This window comes from Galendromus occidentalis, unplaced genomic scaffold (assembly GCF_000255335.2).
Source record: "Galendromus occidentalis unplaced genomic scaffold, Mocc_1.1 scf7180000077089, whole genome shotgun sequence".
Classification (NCBI taxonomy): domain Eukaryota; kingdom Metazoa; phylum Arthropoda; class Arachnida; order Mesostigmata; family Phytoseiidae; genus Galendromus; species Galendromus occidentalis.
Genome location: NW_003805077.1, coordinates 469,805 through 493,006, shown reverse-complemented (window position 1 = coordinate 493,006; position 23,202 = coordinate 469,805). Strand labels below are relative to the sequence as shown.

The 23,202-nt window shown below is 53.6% G+C and overlaps 1 protein-coding gene across 1 annotated transcript in view; it reads right to left on the bottom strand.

Moving 5' to 3' along the window:
* The window catches only part of Plc21C (Phospholipase C at 21C), a 53,550-nt gene extending 33,145 nt beyond the window's left edge, over window positions 1-20,405 (bottom strand). The window contains exons 1-3 of the mRNA XM_029110780.1: window positions 20,307-20,405; window positions 8,260-8,337; window positions 204-311 (exon numbers count right to left, since the gene is read on the bottom strand). Of these exons, the coding sequence (XP_028966613.1) occupies window positions 204-311; window positions 8,260-8,337; window positions 20,307-20,405 (285 nt within the window). The remainder of the gene's footprint in view (window positions 1-203; window positions 312-8,259; window positions 8,338-20,306) is intronic.
* Between the last annotated feature and the right edge of the window lie 2,797 nt (window positions 20,406-23,202).

Below are 23,202 nucleotides of genomic sequence, written 5' to 3'. Positions count from 1 at the left end.
GAAATGATCAAAAAGAAGGGATGAGGAGATTAGGCGAACTCATTCGGAGTAATTAGATTCACTTTTAATTTCCCCGTTCGGTGCGCTCATTCCCCACGAGTTGCGCCGTATCTCGCCAATTCGGAGGTAGACGGTAGACTGAGTGCGTTGTTGTAACTCGGGGGAAATGCGAAACTCGGATTTGATCGATTTATCCGACTTACCTTGGCTCCGATATTGACGGAATCCCGAAGTTTCCCTTCTTTCGGCGTTTTAGCATGTTTCCCCGTGCGGGTATCGCGAATGCTCGAGATTTCCAAGTATTCAGTTTCCTGTAATGGAACAAGATCCAGTTTGAGTGAGTTGTAATCCCCTTTTGTGGCGAGCGAGTAATAACGAGTCCACCGAGACCGGAGTCCCCGACGGAAGCACACCCGATCTATCCGTTCACTGTTCCTTCACGTTTCATCTCCAGGGTGGAAAAGGGCGCTGAATTCATCCATGAGCAGCGTAGCCGGCTACTCTACAAACCTGCTCCATATCCCGAGTTCACGAGTTTCCAGGCACTTTCCGAAGTCTAAGAGACGAGGTAAGAGGTGGAGACACGATATGCAGTAAAATAAAAGATGAGACGGTCGTAAGGAGTGGCCTCTCGCCCATGTACGCGGATATTGTTACCCGGACCCATGAAGTCACCGAGTTCACCGGCAGAGCAGCCTTATTCCCGCCATCCTCTCTCCGGTCGGAGCCTCCGCATATCCTCTGTGTTCTGTTTCAACACACGCCGGCTCCAGCCTTGGGCGAGCGGGCGGGCAAACGGACGAAGAACAGGAAATCTTGTCGTTCCTTTTTCTCTCTCGATTCGCTTCAACGTCGACAACAACGGCGGAAGCGAGACATCTACGACGGCGTGGCGTCGTCATCGATGTCCATACCAATGTTCGGATCAGAAAGCCAAACAGAAGACGGCCCTGTCCTGAGACAATCAGAGCCCCTGAGACGCAATGAGGATTGCTCAGACCAGCTCGGTGGAATAGAGCCAAATCAACATCCGACTAGGACGGAACAAGAAGCAATATCTTCCACCGCTCCCAGTGTGTTCCGGACTTCGTCCCCGGAGCGGAACGAAGAGAAAATGTTTTCGCTGCTGAAACTCCATTCCTCGCGTCTACGACCATTTCGTTGAGGGACCTCGGGAGAGTTGGCGTTCGAGGAAGAGCCGGTGCGACTACCTCGCTAGAGATTCGAGCTCCAAGTGAATATATTCTAATGTAGGTACTACTGCGTTCAAAATGAACCAGTTTGAAGCGACGAGAAGCTCCCTCGTCGAGATACATTTTTCGCCGTTTTTTTCTCGGAGTACGTGAGATCCTCACCCCTTGCTGACGGCAAACATGCTCGTAGCCGGACACTTAATCATCGGAATGGCCATCGATTAGCTTCTAGGGATATCAGCCCACCGCCGTTCCTCCGTCATCGGACCAACAGAGACATATCCGACTGAGCAGTAATTTCCTGATGACGATGGACTCGATAATAATTGACGTGGAACTACCCGATCGAGCGAAAGTTTCGTGGAGGTTCGGTGCTGAGCCGAATTCCGGGCTCGAAACGCCGATTCAATGCCGGCAGTACTTGGACAAATATTTCTGTCGCGAGTCAGCTCTTCTCCCGTCATATCCGTCTTCCCGCCGGTCTTTTCCCCGTTCTCCCGCAACGTTCGCCTCGGGCTGCGATCCGACGTCTCGGGTTACTCCGAGTGCTCGCGTCCATCGGCACAATCTGAGATTGCTGTCATTTCCAAACTGAGCGGAGGAACCGGAGACAGGCTCCTGTCCACAAAGCCACTCGATAAGCTCTTCGAACTGCTACAGTACGATTTTCTTGGGGTGGCTGCTCGCACAAAAGCTGATACTTCTTCTTCACTTCTGAGAGATTGTTGTTCCGGTCAGCCTGGCAAAGCCCGAAATTCCAGCAATAGGAGAACAGAGTTTCCCTGCTTCGTCCTGGATGCCTAGCCTGAGCGACAGCTGTATAGACGATGTGCAGCTGAAGCGGGGCCCTAGAACCCTCGAGACCTGACGTCGACAAACACCGCACCTGGCGCTGATTTCGCGTTCATTCCACTGTCGGCGACTCCGCGGTGAAAGGTTTGTACGAGTTTGTCTGGATTATATTCTCCTTCGCCCGTCTCTCTCGGATTTGTGCTCCCGATCGGGTCGATAAAAACCGATTCCTTCCAAGGACAAATAACTTTTCTCCCTCCTGCTGCCGAGTTTTTTACTTCCGCAGAGGGTCCGTCCAAGAACTCAGAACTCCCGGAATCTGAGAGGCTATTTGCGACCTTGGGAACTGGTAGTTCGGGAACGATCAGCTGCGTGCCTTATTCGACCTTCCGACTCTCAGCATGCTCGAAACCGCAGGACGGCTCGGTTTAGTCGAGGATCGTGTCGCAACCACGTCGCGTATCGACGATTAGGCGAAAGGCTCGAAGAATTCGTGTCTCCCGCGGGCTCTGCCGTCGAGAGCGACCCTCCGACCGCTCGAAGCGAAAAATTCCCAAGATGCGTTAAGGGAGCGTGTCCAGGGAGCGTCGATTTCCCCATTGCGCGACCGCCGTTCCTGTGATGGTCACATCCGTTGTCAAAGCAAAAATGTGTCATGCCCCCGGGACGATTCAACGACGTCCCTGTCGGCCGCATCTGCGGGGCAGGGTCTCCCCCACCGGATGTCGGAACTTGACCGTGAAGCAGATCCTGGTTCGCAAAGCACTTCATTCACAAGCGTGCCGAGTCATACGGTCGACGCCTCCGGCCAGTGGTGGCGGTGGCCTTTGTGCTTTTTGTCCGACCAGGGAACATACAGACATATATCTATCTATCGACCGGCTCCGTGTCGCGAGGTCGGATTATAGCGAGGTTCTCTCGCTTTGCGAAGGCTCCTGCCTCACTTAATGAGACCGACCTTTTCCCGCTCCCTATGCGAGCTAGCCGGCGGGGGAGCTTGTGAGGGAACGAGCGAGAGGAGCCTCGCTCGTTCTCCTCCAGAGGCGAACGACTACACCTACTTCCAGAAAACACCCTGATGACCATGATGATGATGATCACCTGCTGACCCAAGCAAGAGCAGCTGGCTCGGGGAGAGGAGGAGGAATAAAAGAAAAGAGCTTCCCCAAGTCTTGTCTGTTCACCCTGGTACGCTGGCAACGCTCGACGCTCCTAATGATTTTCCAAAGCACTTCTCCAATAGTGTAGAGGATCGACGTAAGGGACTCGCTACGTCGCGTCGCACGCTCACGTGACGTGTCAAATATGTTGTCAGAAGATAAAAAACAAAAAGAGGAAAGTCGCTCGGGCAGACTTCGGATCGCGATCGCTCGCTAAATGGCGTGGTCCGTTCCGAGGAGGGATATTCTCGTGGCGCTGTTGGTCGAACGGACGGTTGGTCACTATCTTTATGGCTGTTATTGTGCTCCTGCCTGAATGAGAGCGACGTGCCGGACATGTACAGGAAACCAGGACAGCAACGCTGGACACGGACTACACAAAGACACACGCCAGCCGCCGTCATCATGCAATGAAATTTACGCTCAGACATCGCGTGTCGCGGACAACCTGATTCGGGATCGAGTTCGGGGAAAAATTCGCGTAAGTTCTCCCGGAGGATAAGGGTCTGGTATTCGGGCTGGTGGGCCAGTGACGATCGTTTGAACCCTGCCCCAGGGGAGTCCGGTCGGACTCGGGACATCAATCGGCCCGAAAGTATCCATGGATTGACGCACCAATTTCTCATTTCGACTCTTGACGCAGCCGATGAACACGGCTCATGCTCTGCACACATGAGCTAATGGATAGGGCTATATTATAGAAATTTTCCAGAATGATAGAAAAAGCTTGATACATCTTTATCGAGGCGTCGTCGGAAGATCAGCATCAAAAACTGGTCATCCAGATATTGTTCATCGATCGAATGCTCCGCGGAAAGCCGACTGTCCGGGTGGGGCAGAGTGGTTCCCGATGGGACGACCCACGAATACTCTGAGGCATGCCTCGACAGATGATCCCGACGCATACCACAGCGCTGGAGCACTCGAAACGGGCTCCCATCGGAGTTCCGAACCTCCGGATCGCAGTCCAGCAGAAACCCAGTCGCACGTCTCAGCTCAAAGACCGCCTCCTCTATCCCGTGCCGAGAATGAATATATATGGTACATAGATTCCTTGACGCGGAGGGAAAGCTCTCCCTCATTTGAGAGTCGAGAAATTCGCTCGAACGATATTGGTGCGGCCGAGACTTCGGGTGTTGCCCGAGGTTGACGTAAAAACGGCCTGTTCCGATGTCTCATCAAGAGCTCGCTGTCGGTTCCTCTTCGATTCTGCCGAGTAGGTATCTCTGTGCTGGGTCCCTGACTCCAACGATTGTGGGAAACATATCTGCAGTCCGATATCCGCTAGTCCACTTCCAAATTTGACCCATGTCACCAGAATCGGGAGAGGAGCGTTCTGCCGTCAGGGAGATGCATTTCTCCTCGACGACGCGACGTCGCCGACCGCTCTATGTACGGAAAGGCGGTATTTTCAATCGCGTAGCGATGGTGGGAGCGGTTCAAGCGGAATCAGATTTGAAACCCTCGATGTCGACGAAGTGTTCTATCCGAAGACGTCGGAGTCGTAATCCGGTTCCTGTTGTTGTTCCCTCTATGGGATATCTCTCGTTCGACGACATCGGATCAATTCCTCGCGGAAAATTCAGCAATGCATCCATGCAGCCATCGATCCCGAGACCACTGCGGCGTACGAATTCAGAACCCTTTCCGCTTTTGTTCATCGCCGATCGCGTTTTTCCCGTTTTCGCGTTTAAGCTCCCGCGGGAATGCGTATGCCGCGTGTATTTACTCCGGGAATTCCACCCGGAAGCGCTCGCAGATGAAACGAATGAGCATGGCTGTACAACTCGGGTAGATACCGCTGGGTTATATACGTTAACGTATTCCGCGCAGGCGTATGCACGCTGACATGATCCAGTGAAGTATGTACATTCACCAGGAAAGGGATAATGTACATCGGCGGCTTCTGTTTTCGCTCCAGTTGCTTCAATTAGGCCCCCCACGGAAGGAATTACGCCGGATTCTCCCGCCCAGCGCCGACGAGCCCCATTCGTCACCTACGTTAGTGAGTTCATCAATTATCAAGCCATTATTCTACGAGGATACTTTCTCGTCCAGCCATCAGCACGGGGATCTTCCCGCATGGAAATATGCTTCAACGTCTTGAAGAATCCGTTATGGAGAGGATTTTCCGGTCCAGCGAGACCGAGAACCCTTCCTCCTCTGCAAGTTAAGGTCGAGGTATTCGAGAGGGGAGCGAATGATCCGGATACCTCAAAGTCGAATCACGAAACCATTCTGTGCAAGCCTCGAGGCTTTTAGATGGTTCTCTTCTTGATCCCGCCGCTCTTCAGCCTTCCACGGAGGCACTGACCGCTCAGTTTCGGGGCGATTCACTCTTTCTGCGTAAAATTGAGGAAGTCGGCCCGGCATTCGGACAAACTGACGTCCGCAAAATTGCGTTGATGATGGCGTCCGCGAGAATATCTGATGATTCGAGTCGGCGGGAGCGAATAATTTATCTAGACGTAGTCCAGCAGCTTGACCCGGAGCAATGGTATGAATAGTTCGAAAAGTCTCAAGTCGCTCGTTCCAAAGCAGCAGACTCTCTCGTATAAGCTCGCGTCATCCCTTCGCCACCATGCGCGGTATGTTCTGTTTGCGGACTCTCGAATTCGCGGAATGAGATGGAGAAATAGATCAGAGCAAGGACGAACATCGACGCCGTCTTGGGCGACAACAGCATCGTGGAGGGAACACACTTACTAAGTGGAGTCAACAAACACGTCATTTCAAAACAAATGAGCGAGCATCGGTCGTGCAGGATCGACCCTTGTTCTCGAGGCAGGATGGGTACATTTGCTCTATGGATCCGTCCTCGGAAGCAATGTGAATAACAGTACCCGGGACCTTAAACCTTGGCTGTGTGGATCAGCCCGAAAAAGTTTTGTTCTCGAGGCAGAAGACGGGGGGGGCGGTAGGGCGGTCCGCCTCAGGCATCACAATGCTCGATGGAAGTCCCAGAAAGCAAATTTTCAGATTCGGGAAATTTTCGAAAAATCTTCCGGGGGGGAGGGGAATTATATCGAGGTCCCGGCACGGGATTTCCGGAATCCGCCCCGGGCATCATCCAGGCACGCTACGCCACTGGGGGGCTGGGGGAATTTCTGTCTCGTCTAGCAAATCAATCGTGGACAACGCGAAGTCTTCCGCTGGCCAAACACTCCGAGTAAGCAAAACGTGAAAACGTCCGCGTCCCTTCGACCGATCGACCGACCGAACGATCAAGCAAACGTACAGTCGCGGATAGGGATGGAGGGTCGGAGATTCGTCGGTCGGTCTGCTACACAGTGATACTCAAGTGCTCGTTGGAGCATTCGTGTTATACGACAAGAATGCTATGGCCGAACTCGCTGTCGGAGTAGAACCGATGCTCTGTCAGCAGCACCGCCAACTCGTGAGTTGACCCGTCCAATGCCCGACGGCGACATTAGGGGCGCAGGAAAAGTTGACAATGTCTCGGCTCTTCAGTGGCCGACTCGGAAAACTCGGTCAGCCTGCTGGTGATGCCGTATGCTTTTTCCCGGGCACTTGTGGAACACTTGAGAGCGCTGATGCTGTTTTCACCCTAATGTATAAACGAAATTCGGCGCACGTCGGAGGGAACGTTTTATTTATAGACAAAAGACGCAGAGTGAGAGGGAGTGAACGACCGAGCTTAACGGACTTTTTCGGAGTGCAGCTGGCGCTTCAAGGTCGCCATATTAAATTAGACTGGCCAGCGAAGTTGTAAACCAAAACTTCTTTCGTCCGGGCCAACAAGCTGTCCTCGTAATATCAGAGGCTTCTCTGTAGACGTGCGTCTGCGACAAAATCGCCGTATAGCCGCACGAAAAAGTACAATCGGACAGATTCGTAGGAATGTCCGTGAGGCTGAGAGGTCGGGCGGATTTCCGAGTATCCTTCTGTGGAGCTTTCTCGAAACCCTGAACTCCGTAGCGTGATCTAATCGAATTTCGCATCGTCTGAATCCAGACGCGAATCGAGCTCTCCCCCTGGGATTTCCCGATAAAACGTCGGCACTAGCTGCTTTCCGCTGACGCTCGACATCCTCTCCTTGTCCTCCGGAGGAGACATCTGGGATTGGTCCTCAGCGATTATCTTCTTGAAGGCCTGCGGCACTCCTCGTCACGTTTGGAGCGGTCCTCGAGACCCTGACAAGGAATCGACCGAGGAATCCGAAGAGCCTGTTGGTACTCCGCGCCCTCGCTGATGCGGACGAGTGTTCGTCACAGCCGGAGCGTTGCACTTTCTCTGCCACGGAGCTCGATTTCATCCGGTCTCGCGTCTTGATAGCGCGACAAATAAATTAGACAGCGAGCCGTTTCCGGGGAAAAAAGACCTTCATGACCGGACTCGGTGCACCTTGACAGGACGGCACGTCGCCTTCGACGGTACGTTGCGCCTTCCGGACAACGTCCGGCCTCGGCGATTGATCGCAGTTCGTTCGTCAAATGATCAATCATTATACCGCGGCGGTCCAGGCGGAGGGAAGCAGGTGGTCAGGAAACCAATACGTTTCTGTTCCTTGGCGTGATTGCTTCCCGATGCGTCCTGAGAGAGAACGTGGAGCATTTCGCGGGAGTGAGAGTCGTTGTGAGCTTTCGGCAACTCTGAAAACGCTCAAAAGCCACCGGGACCGCAACTTTGTCGCCATAGCATGTTCACGGAGGAGTTCGATGCTCTTCGGGGGCCGTAATTTGTTTGACGAGCCGCGATCAAAATTCATCACGTAATGAGTTAATGAAGTTCGAAACTCGACCACGTAGGGTCCGGTTACGGCGCCCGTCATCCGCGTGGATTTCCAGGAACTCAAGAGGCATCTGGTGGCCCCCATCATTCTTCGCTTCGCTCATCCATCTTCGCTTACCGACCGAGTGTTCTATTTCTGGGAGCGAGATATTGTAGAGAACGAATGTCCAGAGGAAGAGGTATACGTACAAAAGACGCTCGGTCGATCGGCACCGCCCCGAGGAGTCGCGCCGATAGCGAATCGCACGGTTGAGAGCTCACATTCCGCTTCAAAGCCACCAATCGGAAACTGAATCATTTTCTCGTGCTTGGGAATCCAAATGATTGATCGCGATCCGAGGAAGTTCAAGAGAAAAACTCACATTGTTTTGGTCCGTCCAAAAGAGATAGAATCCCTTATTATCAACTTTCAAGGTGACTGGTGTGCCAACTGGAGAGTCCTGCAAGAGAAATCATCGGATTAACAAAATGTGCTCGATAGGTGCCATGGATTCCGGGAATCGTATTTTCCCACGTTCCCAAACCCGTCATCGAGGAATCGGTGTACTCCGTTCTCTGGCTCCACTATGGGGGGTATCTCTCTTCAAACGGCCGCAACAAACTCCTCGGCTCCAGGGTTCCGTGAGGTATCGCTTCCTCGAGCGGGAAGGCTGGCCTGCCGTAGTACCGATACGGAAGAAGTGAGAGTTTAGCTCCGCAGTTTTGGACTCGAGACCCGGCCTGCAAACGTTCAGAGGGACGCGGAATGCAACGCTCCCGTATGGAACCTAAACCCACGCCGGGCACATTTCTGCCTTGTCCGCGAGTGCTCCAATCTTTCGCAGCCAGATCGCAGTGAGACTCATGCAGAGGGGAATGCGTCTGCAGGAAGCCGCGCCGAGAAGAAACACGAGGGAAATTGAATGACCGTAAATCAATCTCGAGAAAATGCTCGAGGCATTCCCGCTCTCACGAAGAGTTTCCCGCGCTCGTCTGGAACAATGAATATCCAGAGCCGGCAGCTATGGCAGCATATTCGAAATGGAGTGCACAAAAAACCGCCGCACATTTCTGACGGAGACAAAAGCAGCAAACGAGCGGAGCCGCTTGCAACAGCGACAAATAGAATACAATGCTCTGTTGACGCATTTTCGAATTTGCTGCTCGTCAGGAGGAGCAAAAAGGGAAACGTTCATCTGTTCGTTCCCTGACCCAGTCTGTCCGCCCAGCCAGCCAGCCCGCCACCCATCCCGCCAGCCATTCGCCCGCATTGTATGTCTGAGTCGCAGACATACATGCAGTCAGAGCGTCGGCCAGCCAGTAAGTCAGCACGGTCGGTTGGGGACGGATGCAGTCAGAACAAAAACAAGTGCCGTCCTCTTTCTCCCGTCCAGCATTATCCTTGTACGTCTCGTCTGACTCATTCTTCTCGACCGTTCTTTTCCGATGCTCGCCACCAGAAGAAGCCCACAGTTGACGAACGAAGGAGACAAGCGCGGTTCTCAGAGAGCAGAACGATCGGGTGGGAGAAAAGAGGGAGCATCAGGTGGGGAAGCAGCGCGTTTGGGGGAATCGAGAGGGGCAAGGCGAGAGGTAAAGACCAACGCCGCTGCAAACCGCACCTGTCGTTTCCTGAACCCATAGGATACCACCATGCCATCCATTGTTCACCGTCGAACGTGTTGGTGATTTCCCTTTCCACTTTCTGAGCCCCATATGCGATAATTGACTGCTCAACTCGGTAATCTACACTCGATCGCACATCTCCGCGCATCTTCATCCACATCGGATTGGCAAAGGTTCTTCTTTTCCGGGAGCATGAATCGATTCAAGTCGAGTGACTGATGTCTTATCGGGGGCGGACGGCTTCGCGCCATAGGGACGGAGAATGGGATCACTCTGAGCTGAACAGGTTTGCCGCCAGCCGAAAAGTCTGAATCCCCCTATGTGGATTAATATGGGAGTCGAGGAGGACAGGGCGTAATCTGTTGGGAGGAGAGACACTGATTCTGAGTGGGAGATGGAGCGGAAGACTCCGAGAAGGAGTTGGTAGCTCGTACCTATGTCCAGTTTGCGGGGACGTAATGCAGTTTCCATGCTCGCTCCGACCCGGAGGTATGCATGTATGCATCTCTTGCTTTGTATCTGGGGAATTTCCCCGAATCAAATCAACAAAGGAGCCCGAGCATGTGTGCGCAGAAACGGAATGAAAACATCTCGCGGAAGAGCAATCGAGGGGAGCGAGACTCAGTCGGCGCGCGAATCTTGGAAGCTGTCCAGATACCCTTCGACGGCTGGTCATTCGTCGACTCCATTCTCCACGCAGGGACGGGACCCTGAAACCGTTTCGATGAGTTTCCATGCGATGATTTCCATTGACACGACGCGACGCCTCGAAAGCGCTCGGAAGGAAGCGGTCCGATGAGCGTTCCCCTCCGCCGCGATGGCGGCCTGCTCGTAGTTTTGTTAAACCGCACATCGAACGAAGACTGACTGAGTGACTGAACGACAGAATCGATATCGATGGTCTAATCGAGTAAACATCGTTCGGAAACGATCATCATAGCATCATCTCTCCGGAGTCGTCGGCACGCACTCGAGGCAAGGAGCCCTGCGCCACGGAATCATAATTTCGACCGATCAATACGCGGGAGGCGTCAATATCCTCCAGTAGCCTTGTTCTTAAGAAATCAGTACGGAGAAATTCGTCAGTCCAGTCTTCAAGCTCAAAATCCGTCCGTGAAACGGATTCGGAGCGCTGGCGCAGCTCCGAGCGCCTCCGGGCCGAAGCGGAAGTTTTTTCGAATGGATAACTCCTAATCCGCTCGGCTTTCCAAGACGACCGGGGTCGGAAAAAAACTCATCAAAGCACGGGCCTTCCTAGCTGCATTTGTTGCCTGTTTGTCAGCGCACAGAGCAAACGAACGAACGAACGATGGAACCAGCTAAACCATTATTAAATTGGCTCTCGAACGCGTACGATCAATTAACGTTGGGAGCTCCGTTATTGGAACGCAACCGCTGCTTCAGCTTTTCCCTCATTGTTTCTCGCAGATTTTTTTTTCTCCCTCCGGAGAGATTCCGTTCAGCTGTCAAACGTCGACTATCCGCCTTCAATCTCGAGTACACTCCGATCGTTCCCGGATATCAAGCTGTCCCATTGTCTCCCGATTCTCATCTTTTCGTTCCTCACGGCCCGAGCCTCGGGAAGAGAGGTTCGGTCGGAACGATTACAACCTAATCAGGATCGTACATAGAACTCTTCGAGCCGCTCGCCGTCGGACGCTCCCTCTCCCTTCCGGGTGCATCGTCGATTCCGAGTTCGGTCCGCAATCTATCCCTCCGTTCTCCTCCACACGTACATACATCAGTGCTGTCAGAAGTCTATGATCCGCGAATTTTAGGGAGGAACGCCCTGGCCCTAGTCTGTATGTCAAGGAAAGTGTCAACGAGCTCAGACTTGAGCGTCGATTCGTGAGGAATCTCAACACCTGTCAGCTCGACAGTGCACTCCTTCCCTTTGCAAGGAGCCGGGAGCGATCGGGTCGACACCGTGGGAACTAACGGAAAAACTTTCTCAAGCCATTTATCGACGGCGCTCCCCTTCGAAGAGCTACCTCTCGTTACGCGGCCTTTTACGAGCGGAACTGCTTCTGAACTCATCGTTCAGGATCGAAACGCGAAGATGATGACCGGATACTTTCTTCATAACTCGCATTCTGCTCCCCGCGCATCCTCATCTCACCGAAAGCCGCATCACGAACGCGAGTCTTTCGGGTGAGGTTTAGCGGATATTCGCATTTCACCGAGGCTACGTCCCGCTAATGATACGGATATCTACACTTGATGCGGTACTTCAAAGTCGGGAGCACCAGTTCTCACAGCAATCATCTTCCGGATAGTCTCGACTCTTCCCTCGGCGCTTTTGGAGGAGCGGCGAGGCAGGCATCTCAATCTTCGATACAAAGCAGTATCTCCCGAATTTCGGTTCTCCCCGCAAAAACTCCCGGCACCGCGGGAGCTCGATCTTTTTCCGGCGTGTATCGACCCTCCGAGCCCAAGTTTGGCCTTCGAGGGCGAACGGTACAGCGAGACGCAGGGAGACCCCGTGAGATGCTGCTGCTGCAAGGGAGAAGCCGAGCAAGCTGACGAAAAAACGGATAGATGGACGAATGGAGCAGCTATCGAGAACGCGACCGAGCGGACGTGGCTTTTAGAAGCGATGAAGATGGAGCAGGCTGTGGAACAACGCTGGTGATACGATGCAGATGTCCGTTTGCAGGTGGGGCTCGACATCTGCACGGCGAGAATCGGACACCACAAGAAATATCCGCAGCTGACAAGGCCCGAGTTATTCGGAAAAAGGAATTCGATATGCTGAGCTCTGCCATTGCGCTCCATAGGAAAGGCGACCGGAAAAGAAATCATCATGTCGACCGTTGCCGCACGAGCAAACGTTCTTCCGCAATGTCACGATCGAACGTCGCAAGGCTACAGACGCGGAAGTAGGTACGCGGTTCAGATTACGGCTGTGTTGCGTAGAAGCTCCTCGATTGCGTGCGCATCCCCGTGGTGTACCTCATCGTGTCCGCAGCCCTCGTGGTCGTCGCGGATGCCTCCGATGATACGAAACGCAAAGACTATCGTGCGAAAGTGGCGAATACATGAGGACATTCTGTCCTCAATGACGAAGGTATAAAGTAGTCATTTCATCATCACAAGGTAAGCGTTCACCTCGTCCATTGTTCACTGCGCAGCTCGAATAACGTTCCGCAACAGGTACGCCCTCGAGTTCACCCTCTGAGAGGCACTCATCGCAACGCTGCTCGAGACCCGTGGAATTCGGTTCGGGGAATTCCGGAATGCGCCGAACAGTCGTCAGAGGATATTCCTCGTGCATCCCATGAATGCGTTTCCGTCGCAAGTTCACTCGATTTCGTTCTTGAGATCCCGTAGTGAACGCACGCACGTACATCTGAATCGAGTGTACGTCGGATGACGGCCTACGCGAAAACATCCATCGATGGTATGAGCGCCGAAGCTCTCAAGGTTTTATTGTTTTATTGTTCGGCAATTCGGAGGGTTCATGAAGGTCGAAGCGGCCCTGCTCGAATCGACTCCGCCATCAGCATCATTCGAGTCTCTCTGCGGAACGTTAGCCCGTAAAGCTTCATGAGCTCACGCCACACCCACCAGAACCTTCAAAAGTCCCCGAACACTGCACTGAAAATTTTTCTGAGTCCGAAGAAACTATGGAATCCACCCGGACTGTGAGCTCCGAGCTGAGCACTTGGAGCTCCGATGCGGGAAGTTGTCATGCAGCTCACGTGGATGGAGTTCATACAGAGGTCCCCAGCAATTATATGCGAGCACTCATGACATCCATACTTCGGCACTCTGACGGACCCAATCAGAAGTATTGACCTCTACTCGAAAACCGGCTGGTTCTCGACAGACCTCCCGGACCGAGTAGAAGAAGTGAATAGCGAGGAACTAGTTGACCCTCGAATCAATGGAAGTCATTGATCGACCAACTTCATACATACGTCACATTATTCGCACTGATAGCAACAGCTGCCAATAGCCGATGCTGCCATCCGAGGCTATCTCTCCAACGACGATACATGAGGGGGAAATCGTTCATTTTCGCTTCTTCAGGTGTCTACACAACAGAAGCCGTACGGCCATCATTGTGATCGGCAGAACGAGAGTTGATTGCGGGCTCCCTTCGCGGCGGAGCCTTAACGATATCCGAGGAGGTGACTGTCCGAAGATGGAGATGAGTCTCTCGTCGACTCAGTGACTTTCCCGCATTGGGACGTTCGAGGAATTTCGTGGTTCCCCCGTCAATTCGCGATTTCTCGACGACAATTCCGTCGGCTGTTCGGCGTTATGCAGCCGCCGTGTCCGCTCCGACCCGCGAGCGTTATAATGAAACTACCGGGGGCCCAACGATAGAGAGGAAGTATTATTACCTTGTCGGAACGGAAACGAGCCATTATACGCAAAAAGGTGTTCATTGTTGACTGGTCGCGACTGGTTATTTTGTGTGCTGGTTGCATTATAATCGAATTCGGTGCTGGCTCATGATTGAGGCTCGGCGCAATCTATCGCATTTCCGCAGCCCGAAGGCGCTCGTTCCGCGCATCGCGCTCCCAACGACTTTATTTCGCACTCCGTATCCGGCTAATGGTGCGTCTGTTTGCCGATAGGAGAGCGATGATCGCTATCTTGAGCTGGGCAACTTCTGAGCGCAGCGATGTCGGAGTTTTTGATCGCCGATCCGAGAAGAGAGATCGAGGGAACTCGCCGAGAGACAACGAAACAAAGGAAACAAGATGCTCTTGCCGCGAGCAGTCGGGAGCCCGCACAGAAGCAACACTCCTAATTCGAAGGCCCCCGGGGAGACCGGAGAATTGGGAGGGAGCGATCAACGCGCTGGGTATGTACATGCGAGCGAGCTAGCGCCAGTGATCTGCGACTTAAATTGTTGGGAACAGCGTTTTTTTTTCGCTCCGTGTTCCGAGGTAATGAGGTCGGCCGTTTACGGGGCTGCTTTATACCTCACCGTCGTCGATGGAATGACGTTAGTTTTGGACTGAATGCCCCACTTGGGAATGGGGTACTACGGTAGTTATTCGAGCGCGGAGTCCCTCCGAGAGAGTCCGGAATTCTCGACCATAGGCCAGGGGCCAGGGCTCTGTGTCGAGCGGAAACGGTCCCCGGATGGAGTCCCTAAGATTTCGGGAAGCTCGACGCCCCGTCGTCGGCGGTAACCCACTGGAGAGGTGAAGTGACCAGAATACAGTAGGAGTATGCTTCGTTACGTCACCGGTGCGATATCGGAATCGCCCCCGAGGCGAGGCTCGTCAGCTCCACCTCTGTTCCAGTGGGAACAAACGAAGGTCAGCAAACGCGGGAGCGACTCCGCCAAGAGCTCGTTTTCCGGGCGATTCGCTCCGCAATTCTATCTGCCGAGCGCATTCTCGGCCCAGAGGTCATTATGTTGTCATGCCGAGATGGATGAATCGGAGAATTGCATGTCCGTTCGGTGGATGTATGTGTTGCTTTGCAAGGGGAGGATTGTTAAGCGTTTTCAGGCTGAGAGCTATCTATTTCGGAGACACGGAATAAACGCTCACAAAAAATGAGAACAAACCGTCGTGCTTCCCTCTCCTCGGCCGGCCGGGTAAATGCACCCGTCTGGAGGAGAGACCGCCGCAGTCGTCGACACGTCGAGCGATCTGCTCGCGGATCAATTACGAGCTCCATCATGCCTCATCATGAAGCCGTTCGACACCACTCGGCGGGAAGGTCAGTTTCGGCGGATCGATGCAACCGGACAGAATAGCGAATCGGTTCGGAGCGAAACCGAAGGTCTGTCTGACGAGAGTCGGCAGCCCTGGCGGGGAGTGAGAATTCCCGCGAAAATTCCGCAGACGTTAGACGTCACACTCATCACGCGCCATTCAAACGGCTGAGCCCGAGCCCTGACGGGCGTGGAGCAAATGGACATTTCGACAGTGGCATCAGAGGTCGAGACTCGACATTCCATGGCAGCGGATCTCGACAGCGGGTTCCAACGCGAGGCTGCAGAACTAAGCCAGCCTACAAGTAGACTCGTTGCGTGGCTGTCCCCATACGATGGGCAGTCTAAGTCACGTCGTCAACGCGTTGCGCATTAGTCGTTCACTTTAATCGACAGTCTCCTCCTCGCGAAAAGCCTTGAAACGACCTTGAGGTCGCGGAGCCAACATCGATACAGTGGATACCGAGGACAACAGGGAGAAGCCGATTCGAGTCGAGGAGGACCTAAGGACACCTCCGCATCATCGTGTCTCGGTGGAGCTCTCTGCAATATTGTCAATGACGCCATCCGTGACTGTAACGGTGACGTAAGCATCTCGGAATTGGATGGAGGAATTACGGAACTCATTGAGGATAGAGCTGCGAACTCTACCAAGCGATCAGCTGACGGCAATAACAATATGCTCCAAGGCGAGAATGTGGAACGCTGACTGAGACGAGATTCCCGAGATAGAGGGGAGAGGAGCATGGACGAGGGACGAAGCAGAGGGAAAGGAGGAGTTTCCTTCGCAGCGAGACCTCACTCTCAAGGACACTGGAGGCCAGGTTGATCGGAGCTCACATTCGCCGTTCTCCCTCCGATAGAATGCGATGGCTCTCGGGAAAGATGCGACAGAGACTACGCGATAGTAGAGGCGAAAGAGAGAAGTGGGAAACAACCGGGAAATGAGTCGAATCCAGTCGAGTATACATATAGTGGGGAAGCATGGACAAAAACAAAAGAGAAAGAAGGACGATCCGGAGGAGGATTTGAGGCGGCAGCTGGTGCAATACTGGCACATCGGAAAGACGATGGGAGGGGGAATCGAGGGGAAATGAACTATCCCTGGGTGGAATGAGTGCGGACTTGGTTGAGCGGAATATACGTAGACGCAACGAGTAGGATTTCGATCGTCCAGCTCTTTGGGTCGACGAGAATCTCGACCGGTACCAAATTAAAAATGTTGAAATCCTCTCCGTGTCGCAAAGCCCCAGTGAGCCTAGGCTTGAACACGGGAGAAGCGAGCGATCGGACGGGAAAAAACGACGGGCCAAAAGTTCGTCGGTCCGTCTCGCTGATGAAGCCTCTGACTGCCCCTTGCTCGCTGGTCCGTTCTTCCGGTAGGTAGACCGATCTTTCGATATTGGCTCGGAGTCCGGTACTACAGACTGAAACCAAGCGTGAAGGAGAGCCCTCCAGCTCCGGCCCGAGGAGCGCGTAAAACGAGATTGAATTTCTCGCGTACGAAATTCCAAAAACAATCAGCATTAAATCCCGGACCGCCACCACGCTGGAGTCGCTTGAAGGTCGACGACATTTTGACTGCGAGAAATCAAGGCCAAGCGGGATATAGAGGCTCGAATCGCTCGGTGGCCGAGCTAAGGAGCGGCAAGAATCTGTGGCAGGGTCACATGCATTATTAATTTACCACATAACGTCGGGCGAAGGCAGCTCTCTCGGGGTCCGGGCTCTTCTGCAATACATGACACCGAATACCGAGCGCTCCGACTCGGAATTATTGGCCAGCGGACTGCTGTTACGAAGGTGCCGGACCCCAATACGTGAAGATTTTTTTGTTCTCTATTGGATGTAATTGCGACCGTTTCGGCGGGAAGTCCCTATGATCCGGTTCGGCACTTTTCCCTACCAATACGCGACATTCCAGAATCCACTGGGGCAGATGGTAAGCGATCGATCGACGGGAGGTACGGGAAACAGAGATAAACGGGTTCTACGAGAGCTCAGCTTATATACGAGAGATTCGCGCATTGGGGTGCGGTGACGATTCCTTGCACGGGTCCCGGTGCGGATCAATGAGTCGGCAGAATCCGTCTGGGTACGCCCGTCCGCACGCGAGGAAATCGCGCAGAATTGGTTCAGGCTGTCCGATTATAGATATATCGATATAAGCACTGTTCTCTGGCATCGGGATCGTCTCAGAACAAAAGAGAACCTGCTCCCGGGCTCCCTCCCAGCGCACGGAGCCAATACGGCTTCCTCATGTTTTATCTTCGATTCCATCCGGTTTCTCCCCCGCGCAGATATTCATATCGATCCATCAGCTACTCGAAAATGCAGCTCCCCGACTCCGAATCCCTCCGAATGGCGAAGAGTTGAGCGGGAAGACGAGCAAGCTCACAATCCTGGCAATGAGACGAGCGCTCGCCCGAGCGGTTAGAAAGTTGTCTCCGCCATCGCCCTGAAGAAGCTCTCGCTGCTGTTCTCCGGAAGGTCAACCGAAGTTTACGATCTGTCTCCCTCAGTTCTTCGAATTTGAAACAACACAGAGCATCGGTCGTTTCCCATGAGAAATTCATGCTCGAGGCGATACGAGCGAGTTTCGGCGCAAGAGAACGCTGACGAAGTTTCTCACGAGATCTCCTCCGGAATCTCCCCTCTAACGACGGCAACGCATTGTGAGGCCATCCCGATTCCCTCCCGAGTTGCTCGATGCTTGAAGCCCTCTCGACATATCAGAGTGAATATCATTCCTCTCGGGAAGAGCTCGGAATAGTCTGACTCGAAAAGACGCGATTTCCAGTCCAATGTCCGTGGTGACAAGGGAGCTTGGCAACAGGTGTGTTGTGAAGTCCGTCCTGGACTCGACTGCCACAAGCGGGCGGCTAAGCCGGCGGGCTAATTTTAGAATGACACGACTGAGGAGCAACTCCGTGCCGAGGCTCCGACCACGGAAAGTTTGTTTGCTTGCTTGCTCGCTCCCCTCCGAATCATAAAGGCGAGCAGCTCTGGCTGGCCGGCCGGCCGGCCCGATATAGTGCCGCTAAGGGAGCACCGCTCACCCAGAAACGAGCCCTAGAAGTAGGAGCTTCTGCGGCCGGAGCTCCGGTGGATTCCCAGCCCCTAACCGCGTCAAGTCTCGTTGTTTCCATCGTTATGCTCTGCATTTCGAGGCGTCATTTCGATCACACGTGACCGAGCAGAGTCAACAGAATAAACGGCAAACCAACTCCAATCCTAGAATGTTTGCTCGTGTGCTTTATTCCGTGGCCGCAGCACCCGATGCTCGTTGCTATTTCTCTTGCGAATCGCCCCACGCAAAAGTCTTCCCCCTACCTCCCCCTCAACCGACCCACCGATTCTCTTGCTCCGATCGTCCGTCGTCTTGGCTCGCCCAGCCCTGGGAAAAATTCCGCGGGATTTTTCTCTCCGCAATTTCGGCTGCAGTAATTAATCGCTAATCTGTGATTTCGCCTTGCACGGGACCGGCGAACGTGAGAGTCGATGCGCGGCCGCCGCCTCAGAGAGTCGAGGTCCGCGCCGAGCTGGACGATTCCGTGCTCCGCAGATTTGTTTTTACGCGTTCCGAATTCCTGCGCAGTCGGATACACGGGAACCTCCGCGTTAATCCCGCGGAATTTTTCCGGTACACGTGATTGGAGCTCTCTCCGGAGCACTTGAATTCATAGAGCTGATCATCAAGAAGCAATCAAACGTTGACAGCTGTGGCTTGAAGGGAATCACACGGAGACGTGTTCAGACCTCGACGTAGGATGAAGACGATAGAGCCGACGGCAGATTCCATGTCAAAAATCTACGCTCCTCGTTAAGGGACATATCTTCACAGAAAACTCTTCTACCCGATAGATTCCGATTGATTCAGAACGAAATCGAGGCGTCAAATCGACAGCCGTTCCCAAAGCGTCGAATGCATCGCCACCAAACACTCATTCCTCGCTACGTGAAGCTGCTCATGTGTTATTTAGAGCGGTGAGCTCGATTACAATTTCTTGAGAGAATTTCGGTCGATACGTTATTAAGATTCGAGCCTGACGCGGATTCCGGTCCCACGGAGCGAGAGGTCTCAGGCCTGCGCTCCTTCGAAGTATTGTTGCTTGACGGCTCCGTACGATGCAGCCGACAAACGCGTCGAGGGTTTTCATGAACTGAATGACGATATGCGCTTTTTGCGGCTGACGTGGAGTGGGCTCCCTCGGCGCCCTTATTCGAGGGGAACAAGAGTCGAGAGAGCCGCCCCCCCCCCCTACTCGATAGCGACAGCTCGAGTACTTCTTCTTGAAAGTCGATGCCTCTTTCAATCAAGAAATCTGAGCAACAAGAACAGAGCGCCGAACGTACAGATCAACGTCCGTGGATGATTGCCGCAGAGGGGAGGGGAAAGGTCGACTTTCAGGGAATATTCACGGAGAGAATCGGAACGACGCACCGTCGAAATAGTGCGAGCTCCGGGTGGAGGACTCATGCGCACTACGACGCAGATCAAGGATAGTCCATGCTCGTCCCATAATGACCGTACAAATGGAGATTCGATCATGATTAAAGAGACCGATGTCCTGAGTGAACGTGTGGCAGCGCAAAACGTTCGCTTGGCGGACAATAATTCGAGATTCGAATCGCATGATACATCACAATCACTTACGAGCGAAAGGTTTGCGTTCGAGTTGGTCGCGTGAGTTCGAGTTCCATTCGAGCGTACGCTCAGACGAACACATCGGCTCGCCCGAGCGACGTTGATTCTGGGAAATTGATGATCTTGGATTGTTCAACTCATGCCGAACGTAACAAATCGGAATGGATTTACGACGTGTACAGAAGCAACGTATCAAATTATTCCGTCGATAGCCACGTCGGGAGCGTTGTATCGCTCGACCCGACTCGTGGACCGATCGAAACGTCGATGTAAGTGATAGAATTAATCGAGCCGGAAACGAGCAGACAAAACACGTAAACTCGTTTAGGAAAGCTTCTGCGGATTGGTGGAGTTTTTACGATGACTTCGTGGGCGGAAAAGGACATCGAACGGTCTGGATTTGGTCGGACCGTCGCCACCTGAGTGGATTAGTCGAGATAAGGAACCTGAAATAATGAGGGAATCAGACTCACCTCGTCCCATTTGACAAACTTATTACCATCCTGAAGTGCTTTCGACACCAGGATCGGCTTGAGTTGAACGACATGAATTCCAGCTTTTGCCCCTGCCATTGTGACGTTGCCGACGTTGCAAAGTTTGTGCTTGATTTGCCGTAACTCCTTTACGCCACCGAGGGCGTCACGGATACATCATACGGAGATACCCAACCGTTATCCAGCCCTCGAGAATGGCGAGCTCACTGGCCGTCGACCGGTGGATATTTTACACACACGCAACTTTCGTTTTTCACCACTGCACAGTCCACATCGAGTCCCTCGCTGGCGCGGACATCTGATCGGTAGAATCGATGGAAACGCTTCTTCTCACTATGATCTCAGTTGGCGACAAGCACTTCCTCGACAGTCCACGGAATTCCGGGTGGGGAACGACATGACTCAAAACTGTGAAGCCTTCGTCCGTTCTCGAATTCTTTTCCAATTGTTGCCGCCGCCGCCGGTGCTGGTTCCCGTGAGAAAAATTATTTCTCAGACCGGACCCGTTTGCGGAGTTCTCTCCAGGGGTTCGGTGTTCGAAGTGATCGTGAGCGGGGCGCTTGTGGCTCCGGGCCTTTACAGTGATTTGTCACGATATCGTGGAAAGTCCCCCAATTCTTTTGATATGGTTTCTGCACGGAATTCTACGTGGAAATATTCGGTGCTCGATTACGTCCGAGTGACTCTCGGACAGGTCGGCTCCTCTCGCGGAGTTCCACCGATTGCGGAAGAGCTCCTCTCGGGAAGCTCTGGTGTGAGAGAACTTGTCGTATACCAGCCGATCGCGACCGCTGACGTTTCTGTTGTTGTCCTTAATCCTTCTGGAGCAGCGTTCGCGCTTGGTTTGCAGATAAAACTCGTCTGCTGATGTAGCTACACAGCGATAACACTTCGTGGTCACTTTTTGTACACTTGTCAGTCACATAGCCGGAACATAAGAAACACTTATCCGCTGGAGCTTTTCAAAATAGCTCCTGTTCTCGCTCGAAGGGCTGACTTCTTGGTCTGGTTGCACTTACGCGCACTTGTTATACATCACACAACTCACATAACTACCAAGCCTGTTTCCAGAATGACTACTTTGTGGGTAACTCCCGAGTTGAGCTCCAATTGTTGGAGAATGGCTTACGTCAAAGTTGCCGCGGCGAGTCGACTGCCTGTTGCTCGAGAACTTTTTGTTGTCGTTTTTGTCTTCGAACTCTGCCTCAAGGCGAACCTGTCGCTGCTGACAAGTTTCCTGTTTTTGTTGTTATTGCTGCTGTCATGAGCTTCAAATGTTACACTCGATGTCGAAATTCCCAGCAGTATTCCTCCACTTAAGCCGTCGACCAGTGGACGAGGAAGCCCAGGGCTATCCTCACCGACCGGGCACTTGTTGGAGGGCACTCTCCACGTCTTCTGGTTTCGCACAGCCGGAGTAAATTTCTGCCGCTTTGTGACCAGCAGGAGAAAATCTCGAGTCGGGGAACACTCGAGAGCAAGGTTCCTCCGAGCGGGACGAATGTGGATGAAATTTCCTTAACGAATCCGACGAACTCCGGCGATTCGTGCAGCGAGTTCGAACCTTGAGCTCCGGTGATTCTGATGAGGACAGTTTCGGAAACGATCGGACTCCTCGGTCGATCGGTCGAGATTCCGAGTAATCGTAAAACGTAAACGATAACTGTCCGAAGCTTGCGCCCGCCTCGCTCGCTCGCTCCGAGGTTCTCGGTCCCTTTATTGCTAATCACGTCAACGCCGTTGATCTAGTAGATCCACTTGACGCCGCTGTTGACGAGGGTGCCGCTGTTTTTCCGCCCACCGGCACTCCAATTTCAATAATGCAACTCTCAACCCAAGAGCGCCAGACGACAAGCCGGGCGCAACACTAGGTCGTGCGGCAGCACGTGTTCGACGTACACGGTTTTAATACGAACGCTCAATGGCCGCGTTTTCGACTGCCTCGATGGCATCGCAGGACATTTGGCCATTTCGGTCGGGTCCTGTCGACTTCGCAGCTGGCTGCTCGTCTCGCCTACTGAGCGGTTGGCTTCTCCGGTCCGATCAAGTCCACTCCCGGATAATTGCGGGCATGTAGAACCGCTCGACGTTGACCGATGGAGTCATGAGCGAAGTTTCTCGGGCACAGCGACAATTTTTCTCTCGGCTCGCAGGAGCCGCAACTTGCACCGGCTACGCACAGGCTGTTCGGCACTCCGAATCCCCAGCTGGTTTGTTTCTCGTTCGGTCGACCAGCGGTTCGGAGGATGTTGTTGGTCGACGGTCGGATTCTCGGTCGGTTGGTCGTACGAGCGGACGAGCGGGCGGTCGGCCGGCTGGCTGACGACTGGTGGCCGAGTCCTGCAAGATAACGTCGGCGGTAAGTGAAAGGAAAGGGAACGTGTGTGTCCTGAGCCGAGCGCTCGGAGAGACAGTGGCAACCCAGCCAGCGGGCCGGCAGACGGCCAGGCAAGCGGGCAGCCAGGCAGTCAGCCAGGCAGGCTCGCGGGCAGGCAAGCAAGCAGGCAAACGGGCGGGCGGTCGAGCCACCGAGCGGGCAGGCGGATAGGCAGTCAAGCCGGCAGGCACACAGACCGAGAGAGGACGGCGAGCGGGCGAGCGAGCTGGCAAGCCGGATGGGCAATAGCAAACGCCGGGAAAGGACGTACCGCACTGAATGAGGAGGGAAGGGTCTTGTCACAGGGAATTAGCGCCATCTGGCGGTTGTTGTTACGAAACGAACATACCCACGGTCCCCCGTACGCCAACGTACCATTGAACCTGGGTGGGTAGACGTTTTTGCGCACGCGGTCAGACAACCGAGGCGACTTGTCGGCCACCAATCAGCGCCGAACGAGTCAGCAGCTTGAGCATATCCGACTTAACCCTGACCCTT